The sequence below is a fragment of the Chiloscyllium plagiosum genome, unplaced genomic scaffold (assembly GCF_037043375.1).
Source record: "Chiloscyllium plagiosum isolate Xiang-an unplaced genomic scaffold, Cpla_swu_hap1 HiC_scaffold_2, whole genome shotgun sequence".
Lineage (NCBI taxonomy): Eukaryota > Metazoa > Chordata > Chondrichthyes > Orectolobiformes > Hemiscylliidae > Chiloscyllium > Chiloscyllium plagiosum.
The window spans coordinates 102,585,092-102,608,129 of record NW_028270140.1 but is presented as its reverse complement, the minus strand read 5'-3'; the positions used below and the strand labels follow the sequence as shown (position 1 = coordinate 102,608,129).

The following is a 23,038-nucleotide window of genomic DNA, read 5'->3' as shown; positions in this document are numbered from 1 at the left end:
GAAGGGCCTTTGCCTAAAACGTCGATTCTCCTGCTCCTTGGATGTTGCCTGACCTGCTGTGCTTTTCCAGCATTACACTCTCGACTCATAACCCACCAATCACGAATGAGTATTACCTAAGAATCTAAATTTGGAGGACTTGTAGTGCTGACTTCACAATGCTGAGATCCAAGACTCAGATCTGTGTCTTCTTATTAGTAGACAATGGAATAAGGTTTTGCAGGCAATTTTAACCACAATCATCCAGCCATGATCTCAATGTTATGATGGGACTTTGATGTGGATAAATTTACTTCCATGTTTCATATTTCAACAGTCACTTTACTTCAAGAAGCATTTCAGTGGCAGTAAAGTGCTTTAGGAATTGTCCTGTGTCCTGAAGGGCACTATATAAATGCAAGTTCTCTAACTGTCCCTTTTGTAATTTGCACCTTTATCAACAACTTCCCTGATAAGATGCCTTCTGACAGTTCGTGCCTCAGCAAAGGATGCTATACTATAAAACTGAAGATCAAAATGTAATCAGCATTTAAGAGAAACCAAACCAGAAACACCATGGTATGTAAATATATTTGGCAACACAATATCTTTGACAGAAAAGATAAAACACAAATGTTTTCGATTGCAAAACTATCATGCTTTTTTTGACGGCAGTTACATCTCATAAACATTATAGCGCTTAGGTCAGCTTTGCTTGTCAATTTCCAAAATATTGGAATGATCAGGTCAAGGCATAGGAATATTTGTGCAACATTAAAATTTATCCAATGCATATTTTATTATTTGCTGAAAATATTCACAAACTGACCACGTGGACTTGCTGTTAATCAATTATGAATGTGCAAATATAATTCAAAATATCTTAATAACAATAGATCCTGTTGCCAAAACGACTGGCTATATTTTCACCGGACTATTTATAGCAGCTGTAAAAATTGAATTTGCAGGTGTTTTTTACCTTTTTACACTTAGGAAGGCAGATTACCTAACTGGCCTTAATTCTTTACATCTATAGTTAATAGTTTCTGTGGTAAAACTGGAAGGTAGGGATTGCCAGCTGGTAATATCCTTGACATTATTATGCACCAATCTCACACATAATGTGTGTATAATATCTACTTTAATGTCTTTCTACAAAGTGAAGTAGAGGCCTGTTAATGGCATCATCTGTAGCTTTTTTAAAAAGTGCTTGCCTCCTAGACTTCCAAGAGAAGGTGATGGAGAACCACTCTGGGTAGGAAAATGCAAATTTTCTGAAGACTGTACAATGTTAGTTTTCATTCTTTCATATTTATCATTTGCCAACACATTACATGGAGGTTGACAACTACCAAGGGGAAGGTACAAAGAAGATCTACCAGAGACATTTTCATTCTACAATTCTTTGGTAATTCAGTATGTAAGAACTAAAGTGAACGGAATACCAAAGCGAGAGATATTCTACAGACAGAGCTAAGTTGATCTCACAACTTATGGATCAGATCATCACTATCATTCAGCTGTGAGTAGAGACGCAAAACTAAACAATTAGCTGGTGGAGGAAGCTGCACAAATATTCACATCTCAACTATGTGTATCCCTACATAAGGCAAGGCTGAAACATTTGAAATCAATTTCAAAAGGAAGTGCCAATTAGGTGGTCATTTTGACCTTCTCTTGTGGTCATCACAGAAGCCAATCTTCATTCAATTTGATTCACCTGCACAATATCAAGGAATGATTAAAGGTATTGGATATGATAGGGCTCATGTAGCACGTAGTGGATCAGGAGTCCTGGGTTCAAGAAACAGCTCTTCCAGAAGTATGTGATAACAGCTCTGAACAAACTGACTTTGAAAATAAGCAAAAATAGCACTGGATACAGCAAAGGCTATATGACACCATCCTGGATGAAGTGCTGAAGGTCTGTACTCAAGAACTAGTCACATCTGAAGCCAAGTTCTTTCAATATTGCTTCAACATTTGAAACTCAGAAGAAAAATGGAAAATTTAGTGGATAGGCCAGGTCCAGAATTCCATGCCAAATCTAATTTAAGTCTACATCAGTCATGATCCTAAGGAATACTGGAACAATACCATTGTATTGTAGTATTGTAAAAGTCTTAGATGGCTGAATTGCCTACTCACACTGAATGGATACATTGAATTTGGTGCATAATAAGATATACATGACAGAATTTAAAATGGACTAAAGTTCATTGACAGTAGAAAGGAGACAGACCAAGAGAAAGTTAAACCTACCAAGTAAAATTTAATGCTCTCTCACCCTGGGAATTGGCTAGGAAGCAGAGTGACTGTTCAATTGGATATATGTGTTGGCATTGAGAGCCCAGTCTTCCCAATCCCCTCTGGTTATATCATGTGAGTGGAAGGTCAAGCTTGACTTTCCAATCAGTGGTTCCATTCCAGCACTGGTGACATTGTATCAGTGGTAGGGATCTATGCAATATGGTAATCCACCTTTTAAATCCTGGTAACTTTGGCGTGACTGGGAAGTCAGCTTCTATTTGGGCAAATAGGTTTTGCTGGCCTCAGTGGGTATTGTCTCCACTGCCCTCTACAGTGGTCACCATCGCTGGGGCTGTTGGGCCAGCCCCAATGAGGTCATCCCACTTACCCAGGTTCTGGGGCCTCAATGATTTCTCCTCATCCCTGCTGCAGTCCTAGCAGTGGCACCTGTGTACACCTACAGCACTGCTGTGTCTTAAGCATTTCTAGACATTTGACCAGCTGGCAAATCTTGGAGGTGGGATCCTCATCCTGAAGGCCCTGAAATCCCAATGGCCATCAAATCAGAGGCTGTTTGGGATTTAAATCCGCATGGTTTCCAGGAATAATCCAGCAAGTTTAGAATTGACAAAGGTACACACAAACATTGCAGTGGTAGGGAGGCAATATTACAGAGGTAGAAGTTGAAGATCTTTGTGAGAATATGATTTGGAAGCTCAGCTCAGGATTGAATAATGTGTTGAGGTTAGCAAACAGTCTATTTCAAGCCAAGGCACAGGTAGGAGGTGCCAACAGCAAGGGTATGGACTTAGCAGGGGAGTTGAAAAAGATGATTTTGGTTTTCCTAATGTTTAGCTGCAGGAAGTTATAATTCTGCCAAAACTTATGTTGGGCAAGGAATCAATCCAGAGCCAGTGGAATTGTTGAGACAATGGAAAGAGTAAGTATTGTAACAGTCGAAGCAGATTCCATGCCTGTGGACTATTTCCTCTATTTAATAGTACATAAGTACATTATTAAGAAAAATGACCTGTAATGTAATTTGTGTGAAATGCATCTTTTCTGTAAACTTTCTTTTAGTTGGGGCTTTTTTTATTGAATGTGTCATCCACTTGGATTACTGCACAGCTAACTGGGTAAGTGTTTAGCCCTGACTATTGGTCTATTAACCCACCTCAACAGCTGTGCCACCTACTGATTCAGAGTTCAGAATTTCTCAAGACAACTGAGATAATATTTTACTTCCATGTAATAATGAGACTCGGCAAACACTTTTCAGGACATTGGAAGCATGCAGTTTGCACATTCACAAATGAGGTTTTGGGATTGCCTATGCTTCTGCAGCACCCTAATGAGCAGCAAAAATTAAGAAAACATTTTTTGGCAGAACATTCCCATAGTTTCCAATATGTGTGATGGCTGATCAGAAGAATTTGATTTGTCAGGTAATCCCAGATCCAAAACATTCCTTGTATCTGCAATAACCTTCACATATTTAGTGTTTTTAATATAACAGAATAACAAAAAAGGCACAATGCAATCAAAGGTGAGAAGAATGGATGTTCATGGAGAATTGGTCAGAAAAAAATGTCTTGCAATAGCCAATTAATTTCTAATATATTTTGTTGGGAAAAGAGGTAAAGGAGAAAATATGTACATTGATAGTAATACATCATTTTATTGCAGGAGTCTGTCATTAGAATATGGACTCTAGTGATTGTTTACAAGAAAACATACATTAGAAACAGTCAAAATATAAAATGCTGTAATATCTTTTGAATGATTGGATGATTGCCACTGGATAGTTTGTAAATATTTACCATCTCGGTTTTATACTAGTTATAAAGATCCAGGCATTAGGCACATTTTGCAAAGCTTTAATATCATGAGAACATAATTTTGAAAGTTTTAACATGTGTTTTATACAATAATAAGCAGTATGTGCATTTTCAAATACAGAGTTCAATACTGTACAACATTTACAGATGCTACAGTTCATTGTAAAAATCAAGATAAATGAGTGAAGAAAGGAAATAGTAATCTGGCAACTGATCCTTCCTAATCTTCAGAAAGCCAATGGTTGAGGGGTTTGGTTATCCTGAGTTGGTTTTCTTCTTAAAAGTCATCAGTCCCTGGCTAGATTCTTGGTTCAATTCATGGAAGTGCACCTGTTTAAACAAAAGTTTTGAGAAACTAGGTGATCAGATTGTTTTACATTAGCAGTGGGAAAAGTGCAAATAAAGACCGAGACAGCACACAAGAAAAAGTCAGTGGTTCCTTTATTGGATAACTGGTATTGAAGAGAGTGGAACACCATAAATCGTGCAAAAAGCAGCCCTGTGGGAAATTAGTGCCAGGAAAATCAGCTGGTTTTGTTCTTGAGAAAATTATTTAAATAAAAAACTCATCATTGTTTTCAAATCTGTGTAGTATCCTCTCTGTATTTTTGTAATCAGATGCAGCAGCAGACCATACCAAAATACCTGGATAATATCCAGGCCTGGGATGAAAAATAGCAAGTAACATTTGCACCACACAAATGTCAGGCTATGAGAGACAATCTAACCATCAGTCTTGACATTCAAAAATTGATAGTCATCAAGGAATTTTCCCCATTATCAACATTCTGGATGTTGCCATTAACTAGGAACTGAACTTTACTAACAATATAAATACAAATTCCTAGGTTTTGACCTGGCTACAAGAGCAGGTCAAAACCTAGGAATCCTACAGTGTGTAAGTCACCTCCTGACTCCACGAAGCCTGCCCACTATATACAAAGCCTAAGTCAGGAGTGTGTTGGAATACTTTCCACTTGCCTGGATGAGTGCAACTCCATCAACACACAAGAAACTTGACACCATCCAAGACAAAAGCCCATTTGATTGGCGCCACAACCACAAACACCCACTGACACTGAGTGTGTACTATCTACAAGATGCACTGCAGAAATTCATCAAAGGTCCTTAGACAGCACCTTCCAGACCCATGGCATTACCATATACAAAGAAAAGGGCAGCAGATACATGGGAACACCATAACTGTCAAGATCCCCCTTCAAGACACTCACCATTCTGACTTGGTGATACATGGCAGTTTTTTTTCAGTGACAAGTTATTTTCCCCTGCAGCTCCTTTGAGTCTACCTACAGCACACAGACTACAGCAATTCAAGAAGGCAGTTCACCACCTCATGGACAGTTAATGCTGGCCCAGTCAGCAATATCCTTGTTTCATGAGTAAATTAAGACAAAATCTCCTTTAGCCCCACCCTCCTCTAACTCTGGCCTGTTGACCATCCACAATTTTAATTCCTCTACCTTCACCATTCACAATCAAGGCCTTAGGCTCTGAAAATACCTCTCCAAACCAAACCTCCTTCTCTCCTTCTTTAAGACAGTCTTTAAAATCTATCTCTTTGAGCAAGCTTTCAATCATCCAATATTTTTAGTATTACAATATTAGATCTAATAGTTCCATAGGTGGCTTGGTGTCAAACTTTGCTTTAAAACTTTCCTGTGCAATGCCTTGTGATGTTTTATTAAATTAAAAACATTATTAAATTACAGGTTGCTGTTGCTTTATGGAGTCTCCAAAATTTTGAACTTTGAGCAAGAGGAATAACTTAGTTTTACAATGAAAGCATTTAAGTTTGAATGCTAGGGATGCTGATTATTCAGGTTAGTTAACTTGGCTTTGCTAGTTCTCAGCTGGACCACATAGCTGTGTTCAGTCAGCATGTGGGGAAGAAGCTAGAAAGAACAGACTAGCCTGTAGATGTTCAGGACATTGGTTAGACCACTCTGAGAATATTGTGTTCAATTCCAGTCTCCCTGTTAAAAGAAAGATGTTGTTAAACTTGAAAGAGTTCAGGGAAGATTTACAAGAATGTTGCCAGGGTTGGAGAGTTTGACTATCGGGAGACGCTGGGTAGGCTGAGGCAATGTTCTATGGAGCGTTAGAGGTTGAGGGGTGACCTTATAGAGATTTATAAAATCATGAGGGACATGTATAAGGTGAATAGGGGAAGGAGAGTCCAAAACTAGAGGGCATAGATTTAAGGTGAGAGAGGAAAGATTTAAAGAAGACCCGAAGGGTCAAATTTTTCATGCAGGGGGTGGCACATGTATTGAACGAGCTGCCAAAGGAAAAGGAAGTGGTGGAGACTGGGACAATTACAACATTTAAAAGGCATCTGGATGGGTACATGAATAGGAAATATTTAGAGAGAGATATGGGCCAAATGATGGAAAATGGGACTAGATCATTTAAGATATCTGATCGTCATTGATGAGTTGGACCAAAAGGTTTGTTTCCATGCTGTTTATCTCTATGACCCCATGACTGTCACAATTTGCAAAAAGCAAATTGTGATGTGTGTTTGACAATGAATATAGAAGAATCTGTGGTTTATGTAACAAATATTAAGTAGCAAAATATGCAGGTTAAGGTTTCTTAGCTGCTTAATTGGTAAATACACTCCTTAGTGCAAAATTGAGTTTGACAAGTTTGAATCCGTTGGTTCTGAAGTTTGTTGACTTCACTTGAGAGGTAGGTGGGTTGATCTTGGTAATAAGGAAGGACATTTAGTTACAGTAATATTAAGCTTGACTCACTTATTGTTTAGGTTCAATAGAATACTCACTTAGAAAAGGGATGAAGATGCCCCTTCTCCCACACCCTTACATAGAACATAGAACAGTACAGGCCCTTCAGCCCTTGAAGTTGTGCTGACCTTCTATTCTACTCTAAGATCAAACTAACATACATAACCTTCATTTACTATCTTCCATGTGCCTGTCCAAAAGTCACTTAAATGTCCCAATGTATCTGACTCTACTACCACAGCTGGCAGGGCATTCCACACACCCACCCACTCTCTGTGTAAAGAACCTACCTCTGAAATCTCCCCCTAAGATTCCTCCAATCACCTTAAAATTATGCCCCCTCGTGATAGCCATTTCCACCCTGGGAAAAAAGTCTCTGGCTATCCACTCTATCTATGCCGCTCATTATCTTGTACACCTCTATCAAATCACCTCTCTTCTTTCTTCGCTCCAATGAGAAAAGCCATAGCTCTCTGAACTTTTTTTCATAATTCACACCCTCCAGTCCAGGCAGCATCCTGGTAATCCTCCTCTGTACCCTCTCTAAAGCTTCCACCTCCTTCCTATAATGAGGTGACTAGAACTGAATATAATACTCCAAGAGCTCTTTAACCAGGGCTCTTTAGAGCTGCAGCATAACCTCATAGCTGCAGCATAACCTCATAGCTCAGATTCTAATGAGAGTAGCCCTCACTCAAGTCTGGAGGCTGCTGTCAATTAGGGGATACTGGCACAGTAAATCTAAGGCAGTGTCCAATTGCAGTTCAGGGGCTTGGACACAGTCAGTCAGCTGCTTGGGGTGGTCAGGGTTGAAGTTCCATATCATTGCAGTTAAGGAGTGGGCAGCTCCAGTCCTGAAGGACCAGTGCAACGAGACAGCGGATTTGCAGTAAGTCATTTGAAGAGTTGCACAGAGATTAGTCAGGAATCTGGGTCACTCATCTGTCAGGGATGTCCTTCCAAGATGGCCAGGGGCATGTGCAATTCCTTGTCCTGGGAGTCTGTTCATCAAGTCAAGGTGAGTTAGCAGGAGAGAAACCCTCCGTGGTGCTCCACGAATATGACACCTAGCTGACATTTAGTAAAATTCAGTCCAATGTTATGTCTGCGAAACATGGAATTTCACTGTATGCTAAAACAATTTAATCTTAGTCATCTTGGTCAGTCATAATTTTACAAATACTACAGAGCAGGCATAAGTGACAATGTAATCAATAAAGCATATGCCTTAATGCTTTAATGTATTCATATTTTGATATAGGATTATATGTAGCTTATCAGAATTTTTAGAATAAGAACTATATAATTGTTAACGTACATTTTAATGTTATAATTGGTGTGCTAAGTTAACAAGGGAAGATATATGACAATATAATGCTTAAATCTGTTATTCCCTGTTATAAGCAAAACACCAAGTAATTTTTGAGAATAACACAATGATGTGTAAATGTCAAGAATATTCAAAAGGAATAATATTCTTCAGTCCCTTTCCAAGCTTGAAGAAACAGTAATGCCTTAAAATCTCTTAAAAATGGTTATTTCTGTTCATTTAACTACAAACTACTTTTATTATTGCTAATTCCTTTGAGTGTACGTGATGTGTCATTAGCATCTTCTTAAGGCTTTTAAAATGAGCTAGGCTATTATTGTTGAATATTCCTTTTTTTGTGATAATGACATTTTTTTCTTCTGGTCTTATTAAGTGAATACATGAATACAAAAGTAAATGCCGTTACATTTATTTCCCATGTCGTGTGCCATAGGAGTTCCATTTTGAGTGTATGAACATTTCCTGTATTTAGAGTTGAGTCAGAATGCTTGTGGGAGGTTTTTGCCTAAAACATTCCCTTTGTGAACAGGAGGAGTACCAGTTACTTACAAAATACTGTTCTAAATGCAACAGAAGTGCATACAGATTGAGAATGAATGTGGAATAGATTTTAAATTGTATCATTCTTATCAAGAATCTTAAGATATACAGATGTTAGAATTCTTCTGATTTTCCTTGTATTTTTTCAAAAAGTTTTTTTGTGGTTTAGTCCATCAATATGAAAACAGTGACTAATCGATTCTGCAGGGCATATGGAAGGCCGGTTTAGATCGAACAGCTTAAACCAGAATAACGTGTTCACTCAGAGCCATGTGCCTACTCTGAGTATGAGACCAAGGAATGGTTGAAAACTTTGTAGGATATCATATAAATCAAGTGTGAGCACTTTAGAACAAATCCATGCCATGACTGAAATAAGTTTTGTTTTTGCCTCACAGGATAACTTGAAAAATATCATTCGCCATTCTGGTATGCATCCATAGCTGTAAAACATATTTGACAAAGGATCACTGGCTGGGAAATCACCCAATTCACCTATATTAATCAAAGGAAAGCCAAGCATTATAGCTGATCTCAGACAAAATTTAGCTGAAGTGTCAATTTTGGTCACTTTCATGACAGGTTTCTCTCCATGAGACCTAGCTAGATTTCTTATGCTAGCTTCCAAAATGAGTAACCTATGTGCCACACCTCTATGATGCCTGGCTTGTCGTACTGTCCCTCTTGCCCCAGGTGGAAGTACTTACCACTGCTGAGATTTTCCATGATTTCTGGTGCTGGCACCATATTTAAAACTCAATTGGCTAGCAGAGAATGCTGTCAGTCCGGAGCTACCCTGCACAGTTTGTATGAAATGCCCAGGACATGGAGGACAGAGGAAAATTGGCATTGTGTTTTGCCAGTTAAGACAAGGAGTTCATAGTGGACAGGATGGTACAGAGGAGTGCTGGCCTTTTTCCTTGGGACTGGCAATGGACACCAGGCCACCAGACATTGCCAACCTGGTCAGAGGTTGCCATGCAGCTCAGTGTTTCCATGTTTACTGGAATGCCCAACAACACAGGAAGATGGTCAATAACCTTTGTCATTCCGAGAGGGTAAGTGCCACCATCTTCTCTCTGCTCACTCTATTTCAACCTTCCACCAAGGCTTATGCTTGATCATTCTCAGTATTGAATTAAAAACGTTACTCTCATCAACCCAATCCCCCTAAATTACTAATCTTGAATGACTTCTGCGTTATCTACTTACTCACTCTGGACACTTCACCATCTTTCTCTCACTGCACCAGCACTAACAGCTCCGCCACCCAATGACATCTCACTCAATCCCCCAAATACATCTCTGTGAGATTCAGTCGTAATGGCATGCTATTGCATGTAAACAGACCTCTTCCTGCTGACTAGCCATATTGCTATCTCGCCCTTCAACACTTTTCGCTTTCAATGTTGAAAATCTCACTACTGCTGATCATATTTATCTTCTCAACTTTTCTGCTAATGGCCACACTGTTTAGGGTCTGGGAGGATTTGCTCCCTACGGACCCACTAACACTACATGCTGAGAATGCTTAATCCCCAAATCAATCCTATTAACTCATTCTACATTGCTTCAATTCTGAAATTTGGTAAACTGATACCCAACTGATAGCAGTTGAACTGATCTATAGAGACAGACAACTGGGAATTAAAACTTGATTTTAGTGCAGTCAATGCACCAAGCAAAATTAAAGTCACAAGTAATATGATTTCGCTTCTTTTATTTCATTTCATTTCCGTTATCTTAAGTATGTCACGGTGGAAAGAAGCATGCTGCAGACATGATTACCTCTGTATGTTGAACTTACTGAATTACAGCTGAGTTGTTACTTCACACAAATAAAAAAGGTACTTACCACTTCCACATCTGAGTGTACTCTGGAGAGGAAGTCTAGCAGTTCATTATTATCAATGAGAAATGGGTTACGAAGTTTCTTGGTGAATTTATGGATACCTGTTAAAATTGTAATGGAAGAATCTCAAACATTTTCTTTTTCATTTTCTGCAAATCAAATGACTTTTAATGTGATGAACTGTAATCAGGAGATGGAGCAATCCCCCTTCACACTTGTGTAAATGAGCCTGGACTTCAACATAATTAAGTCACCTTACATGGATTTTCTATTACTAGTCTGTATTATTGAATTGTGCCAAGCCTTCTCATATTATAGTGTAATAACATATAATTTATATTTAACACTTCTCTTAATTGAAACAATGCCATCTGGCAAAATAATACGTGTGTTATGCTAACTGATCCTATATTTTATTCTTTTTGCTGTTTAAAATCTGCCAATTCTTCCAAACTGTGAAATAGCACATTAGTCTTGTAATCCGATTCTAAGCAATCAACAAAGTGGAAGTTAGTTGAATTTTAGTTATTAGCCTCCTTTTCTAAAACAGCATCACAACATGAAAGTAGTGTTGTTTGTGTCTTTGATGAATGTAACTGTTTTAGAAAGCAGTTAATACAATTTCCTGCCTTTCCACTTTCCAGGTATTTTTGTAAGTCTCATTATGATAAACATACAATCCCTATACAGCCCGTATATGGGTTTGAGGGCCACAATGTCTCTGGGTGTTTAATATTATGTCCCAATGCAGGCAGTCAGCAGAGGGAGCACAGAGATCTTGCACACAATCTGACCGCATGGTTCATTTACATTTGAGAGGCCTCCCTATCAAGTCAGCTGAGTCACATTCCAACCACCCTGTACCTATTTGGCATGGAGCTTAGTGGAAGGGTCTAAAAAAAAAGTCCTTGCTTCTATTTCTTCATTATCTCAAACTAATGAGGGGATATCATGGTAATATGACTGAGCTCTTAATCTATAGTCTCAGGACAATGCCCGGGGACAGCACAGGAAAAGATTGTAATTAATAAACATCTGGAATTGAAAACTAATCTCTGTAGCAAGGACCATGAAACATCCTTGATTGGCATAAAAAACCTGGGTCTCTGCAATAGATACTTCCTCAAAAGGACTGCTTGCAGCCCTGATACAAAGTGGAAAGCCAATAGCATCCATATCCAAAGCTCGACTATTTGCTTAGACCAGATATTTCAACATAGAAAGAGAATGTTAGACAATCATACGTGGAGGTGAGAAATTCCATATGTGTATATATATATATATATACAATATATCTGTGGGATAAGTTTATAATAGTGTTATCATTGTCCACTGCAGCAGTTCCACAAGAAAATTCTGTGCAGATCACCAGCCTGACTGCAGAGAGAGATTGTGCTTGAGGCTTCAGAATTATAGGATGAAATCTTCCATTTGGAGTCTAAGTCAGGAATACTGAGGGCAGCATGATGGCTCAGCGGCTAGCACTGCTACCTCACAGTGCCCAAGGACCTGGGTTAGATTCCACCCTCGGACTGTCTGTGTGGAGTTTGAACATTCTCCCCATGTCTGCGTAGGTTTCCTCTGGATGTTCCAGTTTCCTTCCACAGTCCAATGATGTGCAGGCTAGGTGAATTGGCCATGCTAAATTGCCCATAGTGTCCAGGGGTTTGTAGGTTAGGTGCGTTAGTCAGAGTAAATGTAGAGTAATAGGGTAGGGGAATGGATCGGAGTGGGTTACTCTACGGAGGGTCGGTGTAGACTTGTTGGACTGGATGGCCTGTTTCCATACTGTAGGGATTCTATGATATCAGAATTAATCTTTACTTGGAGGGACAAGGTTTGATCAGGGTCAGTCAGCATGACTTTTTCAGATGGAGGTCATGCCTAACAAATTCGACAGAATTTTCCGAGGAGGTGATTAGGTGTGTAGATGAAGATGATGCAATTGATGTAGTTTGTATGAATTTCAGCAAAGCCTTTGACAAGGTTCCACATGAGAGACTGCTCAAGAAGGGTAAAAGCACATGAGATTCAGGGAAACGTGGCAAGTAGGATTCAAAATTGGCTTAGTGGTAGGAGGCTGGAGGCTGGTAGTAGAAGACTGTTTGTGTGATGGGAGCTGATGTCCAGATGTGTAAAACAGGGTTCACTGCTAGGTCCCTCATTGTTCATGGCACACAATGTGAATGTGGGGGTGGCAGTGGGTGAGGGGCAGTGCTGATAAGTGAGTTTGTGGATGAATCAAAAATTGGCTGAGTGATTGACAGTGATAAAGAAACTCTTAGGTTACAGGAGAATACAGATGGGTTGGTCAGATCACTGACAGATGGAATTTAATCCTGAAAAGTTTGACATGATGCACTTTGGAAGAAGTAACAAGATAACAGAGTATATAATGAATGGCAGGACACTGGAAAGCTCAGAGGAATGGAGGGACCTTGGGGTGCTTGTCCACAGATCCCTGAAGGTGGCAGGTCAGTTTAATAAAATGGTTAAGAAGGCAAATGGGACACTTGCCTCATGGCAATGAGGTTATTTGGAGTTGTACAAAACTTGCTTTTGTCACAGCTGGGGTGCTGTGTGGATTTCTGGTTCCCACACTGCAGATAGACTGTGATTGTACTGGAAGGAGTTTTACCAGAATGTTGCCTTCAATCAAGATTTTTAGCCATGAAGAGAACAGGTTAAGCTTAGTTGTTTTCTTTAAGGACGAGGTGTATAAGACTCTGAGAGGCATGGACATGGTGAAGAAAAAGTTGCCTTTTCCCTCCTCTGTTGAAGGGTCAATAATGAGAGAGCATAATTTTAAGACAAATGGTAGGGGGGCTTAGAGGGAATTTCATGAAAAAAATGTTTCACCCTGAAGGTGGTGTGAATCAGGAATGTACTGTCTGGGAAGGTATTAGAGGCAGGAAACCTCAAACCTTTAAAAAAGGTACATGGATGAGCACTTGAAATGTCCTAACTTTAAAGGCTATGGTCTAATCCTGGAAAGTGGGTTTGAGTAGATAGGTTGTTGCAGCTTTGATTTGCTGAAGGGCCTCTTCTGTGCTGTATACCTCTAGGAGATCTTTGTTCCAATTGGAATCCTCAACAGATAAATAGATGCCATATTTCAAGGTACCTGAACAGTTCCTTTATTCACTGCTTGCCAGGAGCATCACTATAGTCTGTGTTGGTGGCCACCATCCTCCCACAGGTATATCTAAAAACAAACAGAAACTGGCTCCACTGTTCACTGCTACCTTGCAGAAGGATCACCAAGCTATTTAGGAAAACTATTTAGGTGCTTTTCCTGGAGGCCCTCCCATTTGACCAGGTCGACTGGGATGGGTGTAACAGCAAGGGTCAGTGCTCATAGGCACCAGAAATGAACCTAAAGGAATGCTGGAAAAGGATGAATGATCTCTGGTGTTTTGCAAAATTAAAGTGACTCATTGCAAATTTACATTACTTAGTCTACTTGTGCTAGTGCACAAGCTTATCAGATTGGACAATTGCATGCAGGCCTTTGTACCACGTAGAACAAGGGCACTGAAGTGGTGACAAACACCTAATGCAATCAAAGTATTATCCTTGCAGGGCAGTGAATTGGGTGCCAATTAGCTGAGTTGCTTAGAGGGTTGTTTTGTGATGTAGTGATGCTAAAACCATGTATTCAATGCCTGCATTGGCTTAGGTCACCATATATGCCCTGCCTTCTCAACCTTGCCCCTCACCTGAGGTATAGTGACTCTCAGGTTAAACCACCATCATCATCTCTATGATGAGTGAACAGCTATATGGTCCTCTGAGACTCTGGTGACTTTATGTTTACTTCTGAATCACATACTAGGCAGGGCTCAGGACATGGCATGGCTGTGAATATTCACAAAGTCCTCATGTGCCCATTCCAATGACACTCAGTCTTTCTCTTTCTGTTCCTTTGTTTGCAGGTCAAGAATCACTCCCAGATTGGTTGGGTGGTGCTGACTAATTAAATCCTCATTCCTTTTCAAGAAGAGGGAAGTGATCTGGCAGGAAAGGACAATGATTAAAGGATTCACACAAGAAGGATAAGCATGCCTCCACTTTGATTTTGCAGGCAGAGTGAGAGAATGTTTAGATAAGGGAGTGTAGTCTGCATGTAAGTATGTTATAGTCTTATTACCCTCTTAGGTTTATTTGGAACCATTAAATGTCAGAGTGCTGCTCCTTCATCAGGTGCTTTTTTTTTAGATTACTTACAGTGTGGAAACAGGCCCTTCGGCCCAACAAGTCCACACCGACCCGTCGAAGCGCAACCCACCCATACCCCTACATTTACCCCTTTAACCTAACACTATGGGCAATTTAGCATGGCCAATTCACCTGACCCGCACATCTTTGTGACTGTGGGAGGAAACCGGAGCACCCGGAGGAAACCCACGCAGACACGGGGAGAATGTGAAAACTCCACACAGTCAGTCGCCTGAGTCGGGAATTGAACCCAGGTCTCTGGCGCTGTGAGGCAGCAGTGCTAACCACTGTGCCACTGTGCCGCCCGCTTGTTGAGAATTACTTGATGAAGAAGTAGCGCTCTGAAAGCTAGTGCTTCCAAGTAAATCCGTTGGACTATAACCTGGTGTTGTGTGATTTTTAACTTTGTCCACCACAGTCCAACACAGGCACCTCCAAGTCATACAGTCTTAGGAGCTAACATTTTTGGATGAAATGAAAGAAACTTATCACCTTTCCTCATCAGAATACAATGCTGATCTTCTATTGACAATTCACTGATTCTTTCACAGTATCAGCAATTTGTGTGTATATCCCCATATTGTTTTCACTACTAAAGGTGAAGGACAGACCATTTAAATATTTCATTCAAGGCTCAGCAGACTGATTTCAAAGGCAATGATATTGTCAGATGAGGCGAACAGGTCTGTGTTCAGTACATTGTAGAGAATGGAGATGCAACTTAAGGAAGAATCATAGAATCTCTACAGTACGGAAGCAGGCCATTTGGCCCATCGAGTTCACACTGACTCTCTGAAGAGCATCTCAGCCAGATGCTACCCTATCTCTGCAACCATGTATTTCCCATGATTAATCCATTTAACCTACACATCCCTGGGCACTATGGGCAGTTTAGCATGGCCAATCCACTTAACCTGCACATCTTTGGACTGTGGGAGGAAATGGGAAAACCCAAAAGAAACCCACAGAGACAGGGAGAATGTGCAAACTGCACACAGTTGCCCAAGGCTGAAACCGAATCCAAGTCCCTGGGGCTGTGAGGCAGCAGTGCTAGCCAATGAGTCACCATGCCACCCTAGAAGGAATAGAGAAATGTGTCAAGGTTCTTTAGGGTGGAGGCAAGAATGATTTGGGTGAAATGTTCACAGAAGAAGAAATAAAGAATATATGACCAAGATATAAAACCCTTTATTGTCTCAGGGACATGGGAGAGATGTGTTTGAAATTTGTCCTGCCCATAAGATAATGAAGCTCCAGTTACTGATGATGCTCATTTAATGCAAACGTAGAGTTATGGAAGGGAAAGATCTCCAGTACAATAGGGATAGTCAGAGAACGGGGTAATGAGTTAATCAATCTGATGCAGGAGAACTGAAGTGCATGAGTTTAATTAGTCTACTGTAGCGCCCTTTTTAGAAGGTATACTATTTCACAACTAGTATTATGCAATGAGAAGAACGGCTAATTAACAATCTTGTTGTGAAAAAACCTTTCAGAATGAATGCCCACAATATAATAACATTTTAAGATGTTTTGAAGCAGGGTCACAGGATTCAAAATGTTTACTCTGCTTTTCTCCACGGATGCAGCCAGATCTGCCAAAATTGTCCAGTAATTTTTGTTTTTATTGCAGATCTTCAGCATCCACAGTTCTTTGTTTCATTGTATCATAGAATTTTGTGCTTGGAAGTGACATCATTCAATTTGAAACAAGGGTGTTAAATTTCAATTAAGGAAATTATGAAAGCATGAGGCACAAATAAACTGAAGTGGATTGAGAAAATAAATTAAAAGGCATGCCTGTACATAGGCAATGGATAGCCTGTAAAGATAGATTACATGGCGAACAGAAACTAGGTTCCTTCAAGGTGCAAAATCTCAAAAGATGTTATTTAACTGTGGTTAAGGATTGAAGTTAAGGATTGTATAAAATTGAAAGAAAAGGCTTACAAAATAATAGCACTAAATCTAAGGACTGGGTGTATTTTTTAAAACAAACAGTAAATAGAACCAAGAAACTGATTGAGAAGGGGAGACTAGAATATGAATGCAGTCTAATAAAAGCACTAAAATGAACTCCAGAAGCTTCTATTGGCATGTAAAAAGGAAACTTTCCACTAAAACAAATATGGGTCAGGCAGAGTCTGGAGGATTTAAATGGGGCGTACGATATAACAGAGAAGCTAAAAGAATACTGTGTGTTTTCATTGAGGAAGATGCAAAACAATCTCCCAGAATTAGAGAACTAAGTGGTTAGGGAGAATGAGGAGTTGAAGGAGATTAACGTTAGTAAGAAGATTATACTGCAGAACTTAATGGGTTGAAACCCAAGTTCTACATTCCAGAGTGATAAAGAAGGTGGCTATATTGATAGTCAATGAATTGGTGATCATCTTTCCAAATTCTGTATGTTCTAGAATGATTCTTATATGTTAGAAGCTAACAAATGTCACCCCATTATTTAAAAAGGGAGCAATAGAGAAAACAAGGAACTACAGATTGCTTAGCCTTACATCAGTGGTAGGAAAAATGCTAAATTCTATTTTAAAAGATGGAATAAATAGACACCTGGATGATAATGACTTGATTAGGCATAGTGAGCATGCATTTGCAAATGGGATATCATGTTTGATGAACTTACTGGAATTATTTTAAGATTTTACTGACATAATTGATCAATTTGAGTCAATACACATAGTATACTTAGATTTTCAGGATTATGATACACTTCTCCACAGGAGGCTGGTTGGAAAAAGTAATGTATTGACGTGGATTAAGAATTGGCTAACAGATAGAAAACAGAGGTGAGAATAAATAGGTCTTTCTCCTGTTGACAAGCTGTGACTAGTGGTATACTGCAAGGATCAGTACTTGTTCTCTAGCTGTTCACAATATATATCAATGATTGGGATATGGTGACTAAATGTAATTTTCCAAATATGCATACGATACAAAGCTAAGTGGGAACATGTGCACTGAGAAATATGTAAAGAGGACGCAAAGCATTTGCACAGGCTTAGTGAGTGGGCAAGATCATTGCAGAGGAACTAATGGAGAAAGATGTGAGGTTACCACTTTGGTAGGAAGGACAGATGTGCAGTGTATTTCTTAAACAGGAAGAGTTTGAAAAGTAAAGATATACAAAAGGAATCTGGGTATCCTCGTCAGTAGATGCAAGGAAGATGTTTCTCCTGGTTGGGGAGTCTAGAAACAGGGGTACAATGTAAAAGTAAGATGGCTGTTATTTAGAACAAAATGAGCATAATGTTTCACTTAGAAGTTTGTGAATCTTTGGAACTTTCTACCCCAGAGGAGTGTGGTAGCTCAGTCTTTGAGTATGTGTAAAATAGAAATTGATAGATTTCTGGGAAATTTTTCAGGAAACAGGCACTGAAGTGTTTGACCTGCCATGATCATATTAAAGGGTGGAGCAGGTTCAATGGGCTCAATGGCCTATTCCTGTTCCTATGTTTCTACACTGAAATATAAATGAGAAGCAGAAATAATATGAGAAAATGTTGCAGTTCATCTGCCCCCATATGAGGAATACAGTTGCCAAGGGACAAAGAAAGATCCAAACAGTGCCTTATTTTCATTCTGAGCTACAGCTCTCAAGGCTGACATGATTGCTTCCACATCTATTGAATGGCAGAAAGTAAAAGACAACTCTGCCATACATGCTTCAAGTGATCAGGAATAAGTAGGACAAGAACTCACAAATGCATAGGTAGGATGAAGTCAACAAGTATGCCAAATCCCTGCCTGAGTTGATGGAAGTATTGAACATGTACCAGACTCTGTCCTGAAAATCTGGAACTCAACAAATATTGTTGGTGAAGCTAGGACTTGAAGATTCTTCATTAATCGAAGTTGAAACTGGTGATTAGATGAGAAGGATTGGAGTCCTGTGTTCATCTATACCAGATATATATATTCTAATCAACCTGTTTCGAGATGTTATTAAACACCTCTGCAGTGAGTGGGACTTGAATCCAGGCCACCTGGCTCAAAGGTAGGAACACTACCACTGCACTACAAGCAGAGCTTATAAAGCTGAAAAGGTAATCAGAAACACCAAAAATATCAATAACAAGCAAGGTAATATCCACAGCATCAACATGCAATGGAAGATCAGTAACATAATTAAAAGGAGATGAGAGATATAGAATGTAGGGAAATAGATGGTGACATCTTGAAAATGTCCATGTTACAGAGTAAGAAGTGCTGGATGTCTTGAAATGCATAAAAGTGGATAAATCCCCAGAACCTGATCAGGTGTACCCCAGAAAATTGTGGGAAGCGAGGGAAGTGATATCTTGCTGAGATATTTGTATCATCAACAGTCACAGGTGAGGTGCCAGAAGACTGAGGTTGGCTTACGCGGTGTCACTGTTTAAGAAAGGTGGTAAGGACAACCCAGGGAACTACAGACCAGTGAGTCTGATGTCAGTGGTGGGCAAGTTGTTGGAGGGAATCCTGAGGGACAGGAAGTACATGTATTTGGAAAGACAAGGACTGATTAGGTATAGTCAATGTAGCTTTGTGTGTGGGAAACCATGTCTCACAAACTTGATTGAGTTTTTTTAAAGAAGTAACAAAGAGGATTGAAGACGGCAGAGTGGTAGATGTGATCTATATGGACTTCAGTAAGACGTTTGTGGGTACTGCCGATGCTGGAGATTAGAGTCAAAATTAGAGGGGTGCTGGAAATGCACAGCAGGTTAGGCAGCATCTGAGGAGCAGGAAAATCAATGTTTCAGGCAAAAGATTCCTGATGATGGGCTTTTGCCCAAAATGTCCATTTTCTTGCTCCTCGGATGCTGCCTGACCTGCTGTGCTTTATCAGCTCCAATCTAATCTTGACTTCAGTAAGGCATTTGACAAGGTTCCCCATGGGAGACTTGTTAGCAAGGTTAGATCTCATGGAATACAGAGAAAACTAGCTATTTGGATACAGAACTGGCTCAAAGGTAGAAGATAGAGGGTGGTGGTGTAAAGTTGTTTTTCAGATTGGAGGCCTGTGACCAGTGGAGTGCCACAAGGATCAGTGCTGGGTCCACTACCTTTCGTCATTTATATAAATGATTTGAATGTGAGCATAAGGGGTATAGTTAGTAAGTTTGCAGATGAGACCAAAATTGGAGGTGTAGTGGACAGCGAAGAAGGTTATCTCAGATTATAACAGGATCTTGATCAGATGGGCTAATGAGCTGAGATTTGGCAGATGGAGTTTAATTTAGATAAATGTGAGGTGCTGCATTTTGGGAAAGCAAATCTTAGCAGGACTTATACACTTAATGGTAAGGTCCTAGGGAGTGTTGCTGAACAAAGAGACTTTGGACTGCAGGTTCATAGCTCCTTGAAAGTGGAGTCACAGGTAGATAGGATAGTGAAGAAGGCGTTTGGTGTACTTTCCTTTATTGGTCAGAGTATTGAGTACAGGAGTTGGGAGGTCATGTTGCGGCTGTACTGGACATTGATTAGGCTACTGTTGGAATATTGTGTGCAATTCTGGTCTCCTTCCTACAGAAAGATGTTGTGAAACTTGAGAGGGTTCAGAAAAGATTTACAAGGATATTGCCAGGTTTGGAGGATTTGAGCTATCGGGAGAGGTTGAATAGGCTGGGGATGTTTTCCCTGGAGTGTCAGAGGCTGAGGGGTGACCTTATAGAGGTTTATAAAATCATGAGGAGCTGGATATGATTAGTAGACAAAGTCTTTTCCCTGGGGTGGGGGAGTCCAGAGCTGGAGGGCAGAGGTTGAGGGTGAGAGGGGAAAAATATAAAAGAAGCCTAAGGGGCAACGTTTTCACGCGGAGGATGACACATGTATGGAACAAGTTGCAGAGGAAGTGGTGGAAGCTAGTACAATTTCAACATTGCATCTGGAAGCTAGTACAATTTCAACATTGCATCTGGGTGGGTATATGAATAGGAAGGATTTGGAGGGATGTGGGCCGGATGTTGGCAGGTGGGACTAGATTGGGTTGGGATATCTGGTCGGCATGGTTGAGTTGGACCGAAGAGTCTGTTTCCATGCTGTCCATCTCTATGATCTCTGACTCTAAGTGATACAACATTAGCAACATCAAACACAGCTCCACAACAACAGAAGCAACATCAACATCATCTGTACAGTGTTCTAACTTAACAATGAAAATAACCAGAGCAAATCCAAGAGATGAAGGCACAACATGGTAATATCTTAGCACTAGTGTATTTTTTTAAGAAAAAGAAACAAGATAGAAAATTGTTCAATGTTTGTAGTTACATGTTCAATTATAAATGTTGTTTGTAAGATTCCTTAAAACACTCATGGTTAAGGGTTGTAATTACATAAATAAGTATTAATTTTCTTTTAAAGAAAAAGTCATACTATAAAATATTCCAAAATGTTTTAAGAACTATATTATTATCCATTGATATAAATGTATATCCAGAGTGCTACCACATCATTCTCGCTGCACTACAGTCTGTATATCAAAGCAACAATATATAATTTTGTTCAACACAATGAGATGTGATAAATAAGTTCCAGTATTCATTTCTAAATATGTGATTATTGTGAACTGTGGAAACCACAAGATGTGACAGTGAAGCACATTATGCTGAACTCACCTCGGACCTAATAAGTCTATCTTCTCCCTCAAGCATGAAGAAAGATAATCTAACCAAGACACTGGAGTGCATTCAGTGCAGAACTGTCAGCACCATTCCAAGCAAAAGTGTATTAAGGCCTATTTTTGTTTTGACTAAACAATATTTCAATTGTCATTTTTGCCATATTGCAACAAACAATGTTTAATTCATTAGTAAAACGAGTTGCATCATCTTTGGAAAAAACAACCCTTTTTCTAGATTAACCTTTTAAAATTAATTATCTTTTTTTGTACAGAATTACAACTGCAGTTTTCTCAAGAGCAGTTTTGGGCTTTAATAGGTCACCTGAAGATCAAACTCGCCAAAAAGGATCATGGTCTACAGAGACTTGTTCTATATAGACAGCCCAATGTGGCTTATAATTGAAAACTATCAACTATGAAAGAAAATGTGCAATGAATCTACTTTAACTGTAGGGCATAAAAATACACTCTCAGACAGATGTCTCAACTCCCTTTGAATGTTTTAGAGTAACCCAGATAATAGCTGTAATATCTCACCTACATTTGGCCATGTTTTAGAGTATTAGAACAGCAAAGCTTTGTTACATTGCACATAAATCTAAATTCAGGATACTGCAAAATGAAGCAGCTTTTACGATTTCTGAAGAAGAGTCATACTGTTTCACTTGAAACGTTAACTAGGTGTTTCTCTCTCTATAGATGCTGCCAAAACAGCACAGTTTCTCCATCATTCTGTGTTTGTTTCAGATTTTGAGCATCTGCAGTATTTTGCTTTTTTTCAGTATCTGAAGAGTCATAAATAGTGCTGAATATTGTGCACTCATCGGTAAATGTCCCCTGTACTGACTTTATGATGGCTGAAAGGTCTTTGATGAAGTTGCTGAAGATGGTTGAGTCTAGGACACTACCCTGAGGTACTCCTGTCGTGATGTCCACACTTTGAGATGACTGACCAGCAAGATTCTCAACATGTTCTTTTCTGCTTGGTATGACTCCAACCAGTAAAGAATTTTCTCCTTGATTCTCACTTCCCAGTCACCATCCATCCAGCTGCCTCCCACAACTCATGCCCATCTTGCAGACATTATCATGAGACTTAGTCATGGAGAGGAAGCTCAGTCGCTGGTGGTAACAATTGTGCTCCTTGTGCTCGGCTTGGGTGAGGTGGTGAGCTGAACTCCTTTCACCTGGATACAGCTCCAACAAAAAAAAAGCTCTGTGTTCTGCTGCTTCCGCAATTACTACATTCCACTCGAGGGTAGCCGTGATGACTCGCAGTAGCAGTGGTGAGCGATCTGATTGGTTCAGCCAGCAAAAGGGCACAGGTCAAAGATGACAGATTCACTGGCTTCATGCACTGAGTGACAGAAGCACTGTGCACCAATCAGATGCTAGGAATTGTCCCACACCTCCGCCTTGTGCAATGACATTTACTGACAGTGTCGTGCTCCAATCAGATGCTGGAGTTGCTCCCCTTCCATCCCCATGAGGGGGATGCCTGATGTCAGCAGATAAATGGGCAACACTTCCTGAAATTTTTGTGGCACACTTCTCACCTTGTTGAACAATGGTGAAAACCACTGCTAAACAGTTTTGGCTCTTTGTTTGAAAAAGGGTATAATAGCATTAGAAGCTGCTCAT

General features: G+C 39.8%; 1 protein-coding gene across 13 annotated transcripts in view; it reads right to left on the bottom strand.

Moving 5' to 3' along the window:
• Positions 1–551: 551 nt before the first annotated feature.
• Positions 552–23,038, bottom strand: part of mctp1a (multiple C2 domains, transmembrane 1a) — a 643,540-nt gene continuing 621,053 nt past the window's right edge. For all 13 annotated transcript variants that reach the window (XM_087999145.1, XM_087999160.1, XM_087999167.1 and 10 more), the window contains 2 exons: positions 10,561–10,658; positions 552–4,397 (listed from right to left, as the gene is read on the bottom strand). In XM_087999145.1, the coding sequence (XP_087855271.1) occupies positions 4,323–4,397; positions 10,561–10,658 (173 nt within the window). In that variant the 3' untranslated portion in view covers positions 552–4,322. The remainder of the gene's footprint in view (positions 4,398–10,560; positions 10,659–23,038) is intronic.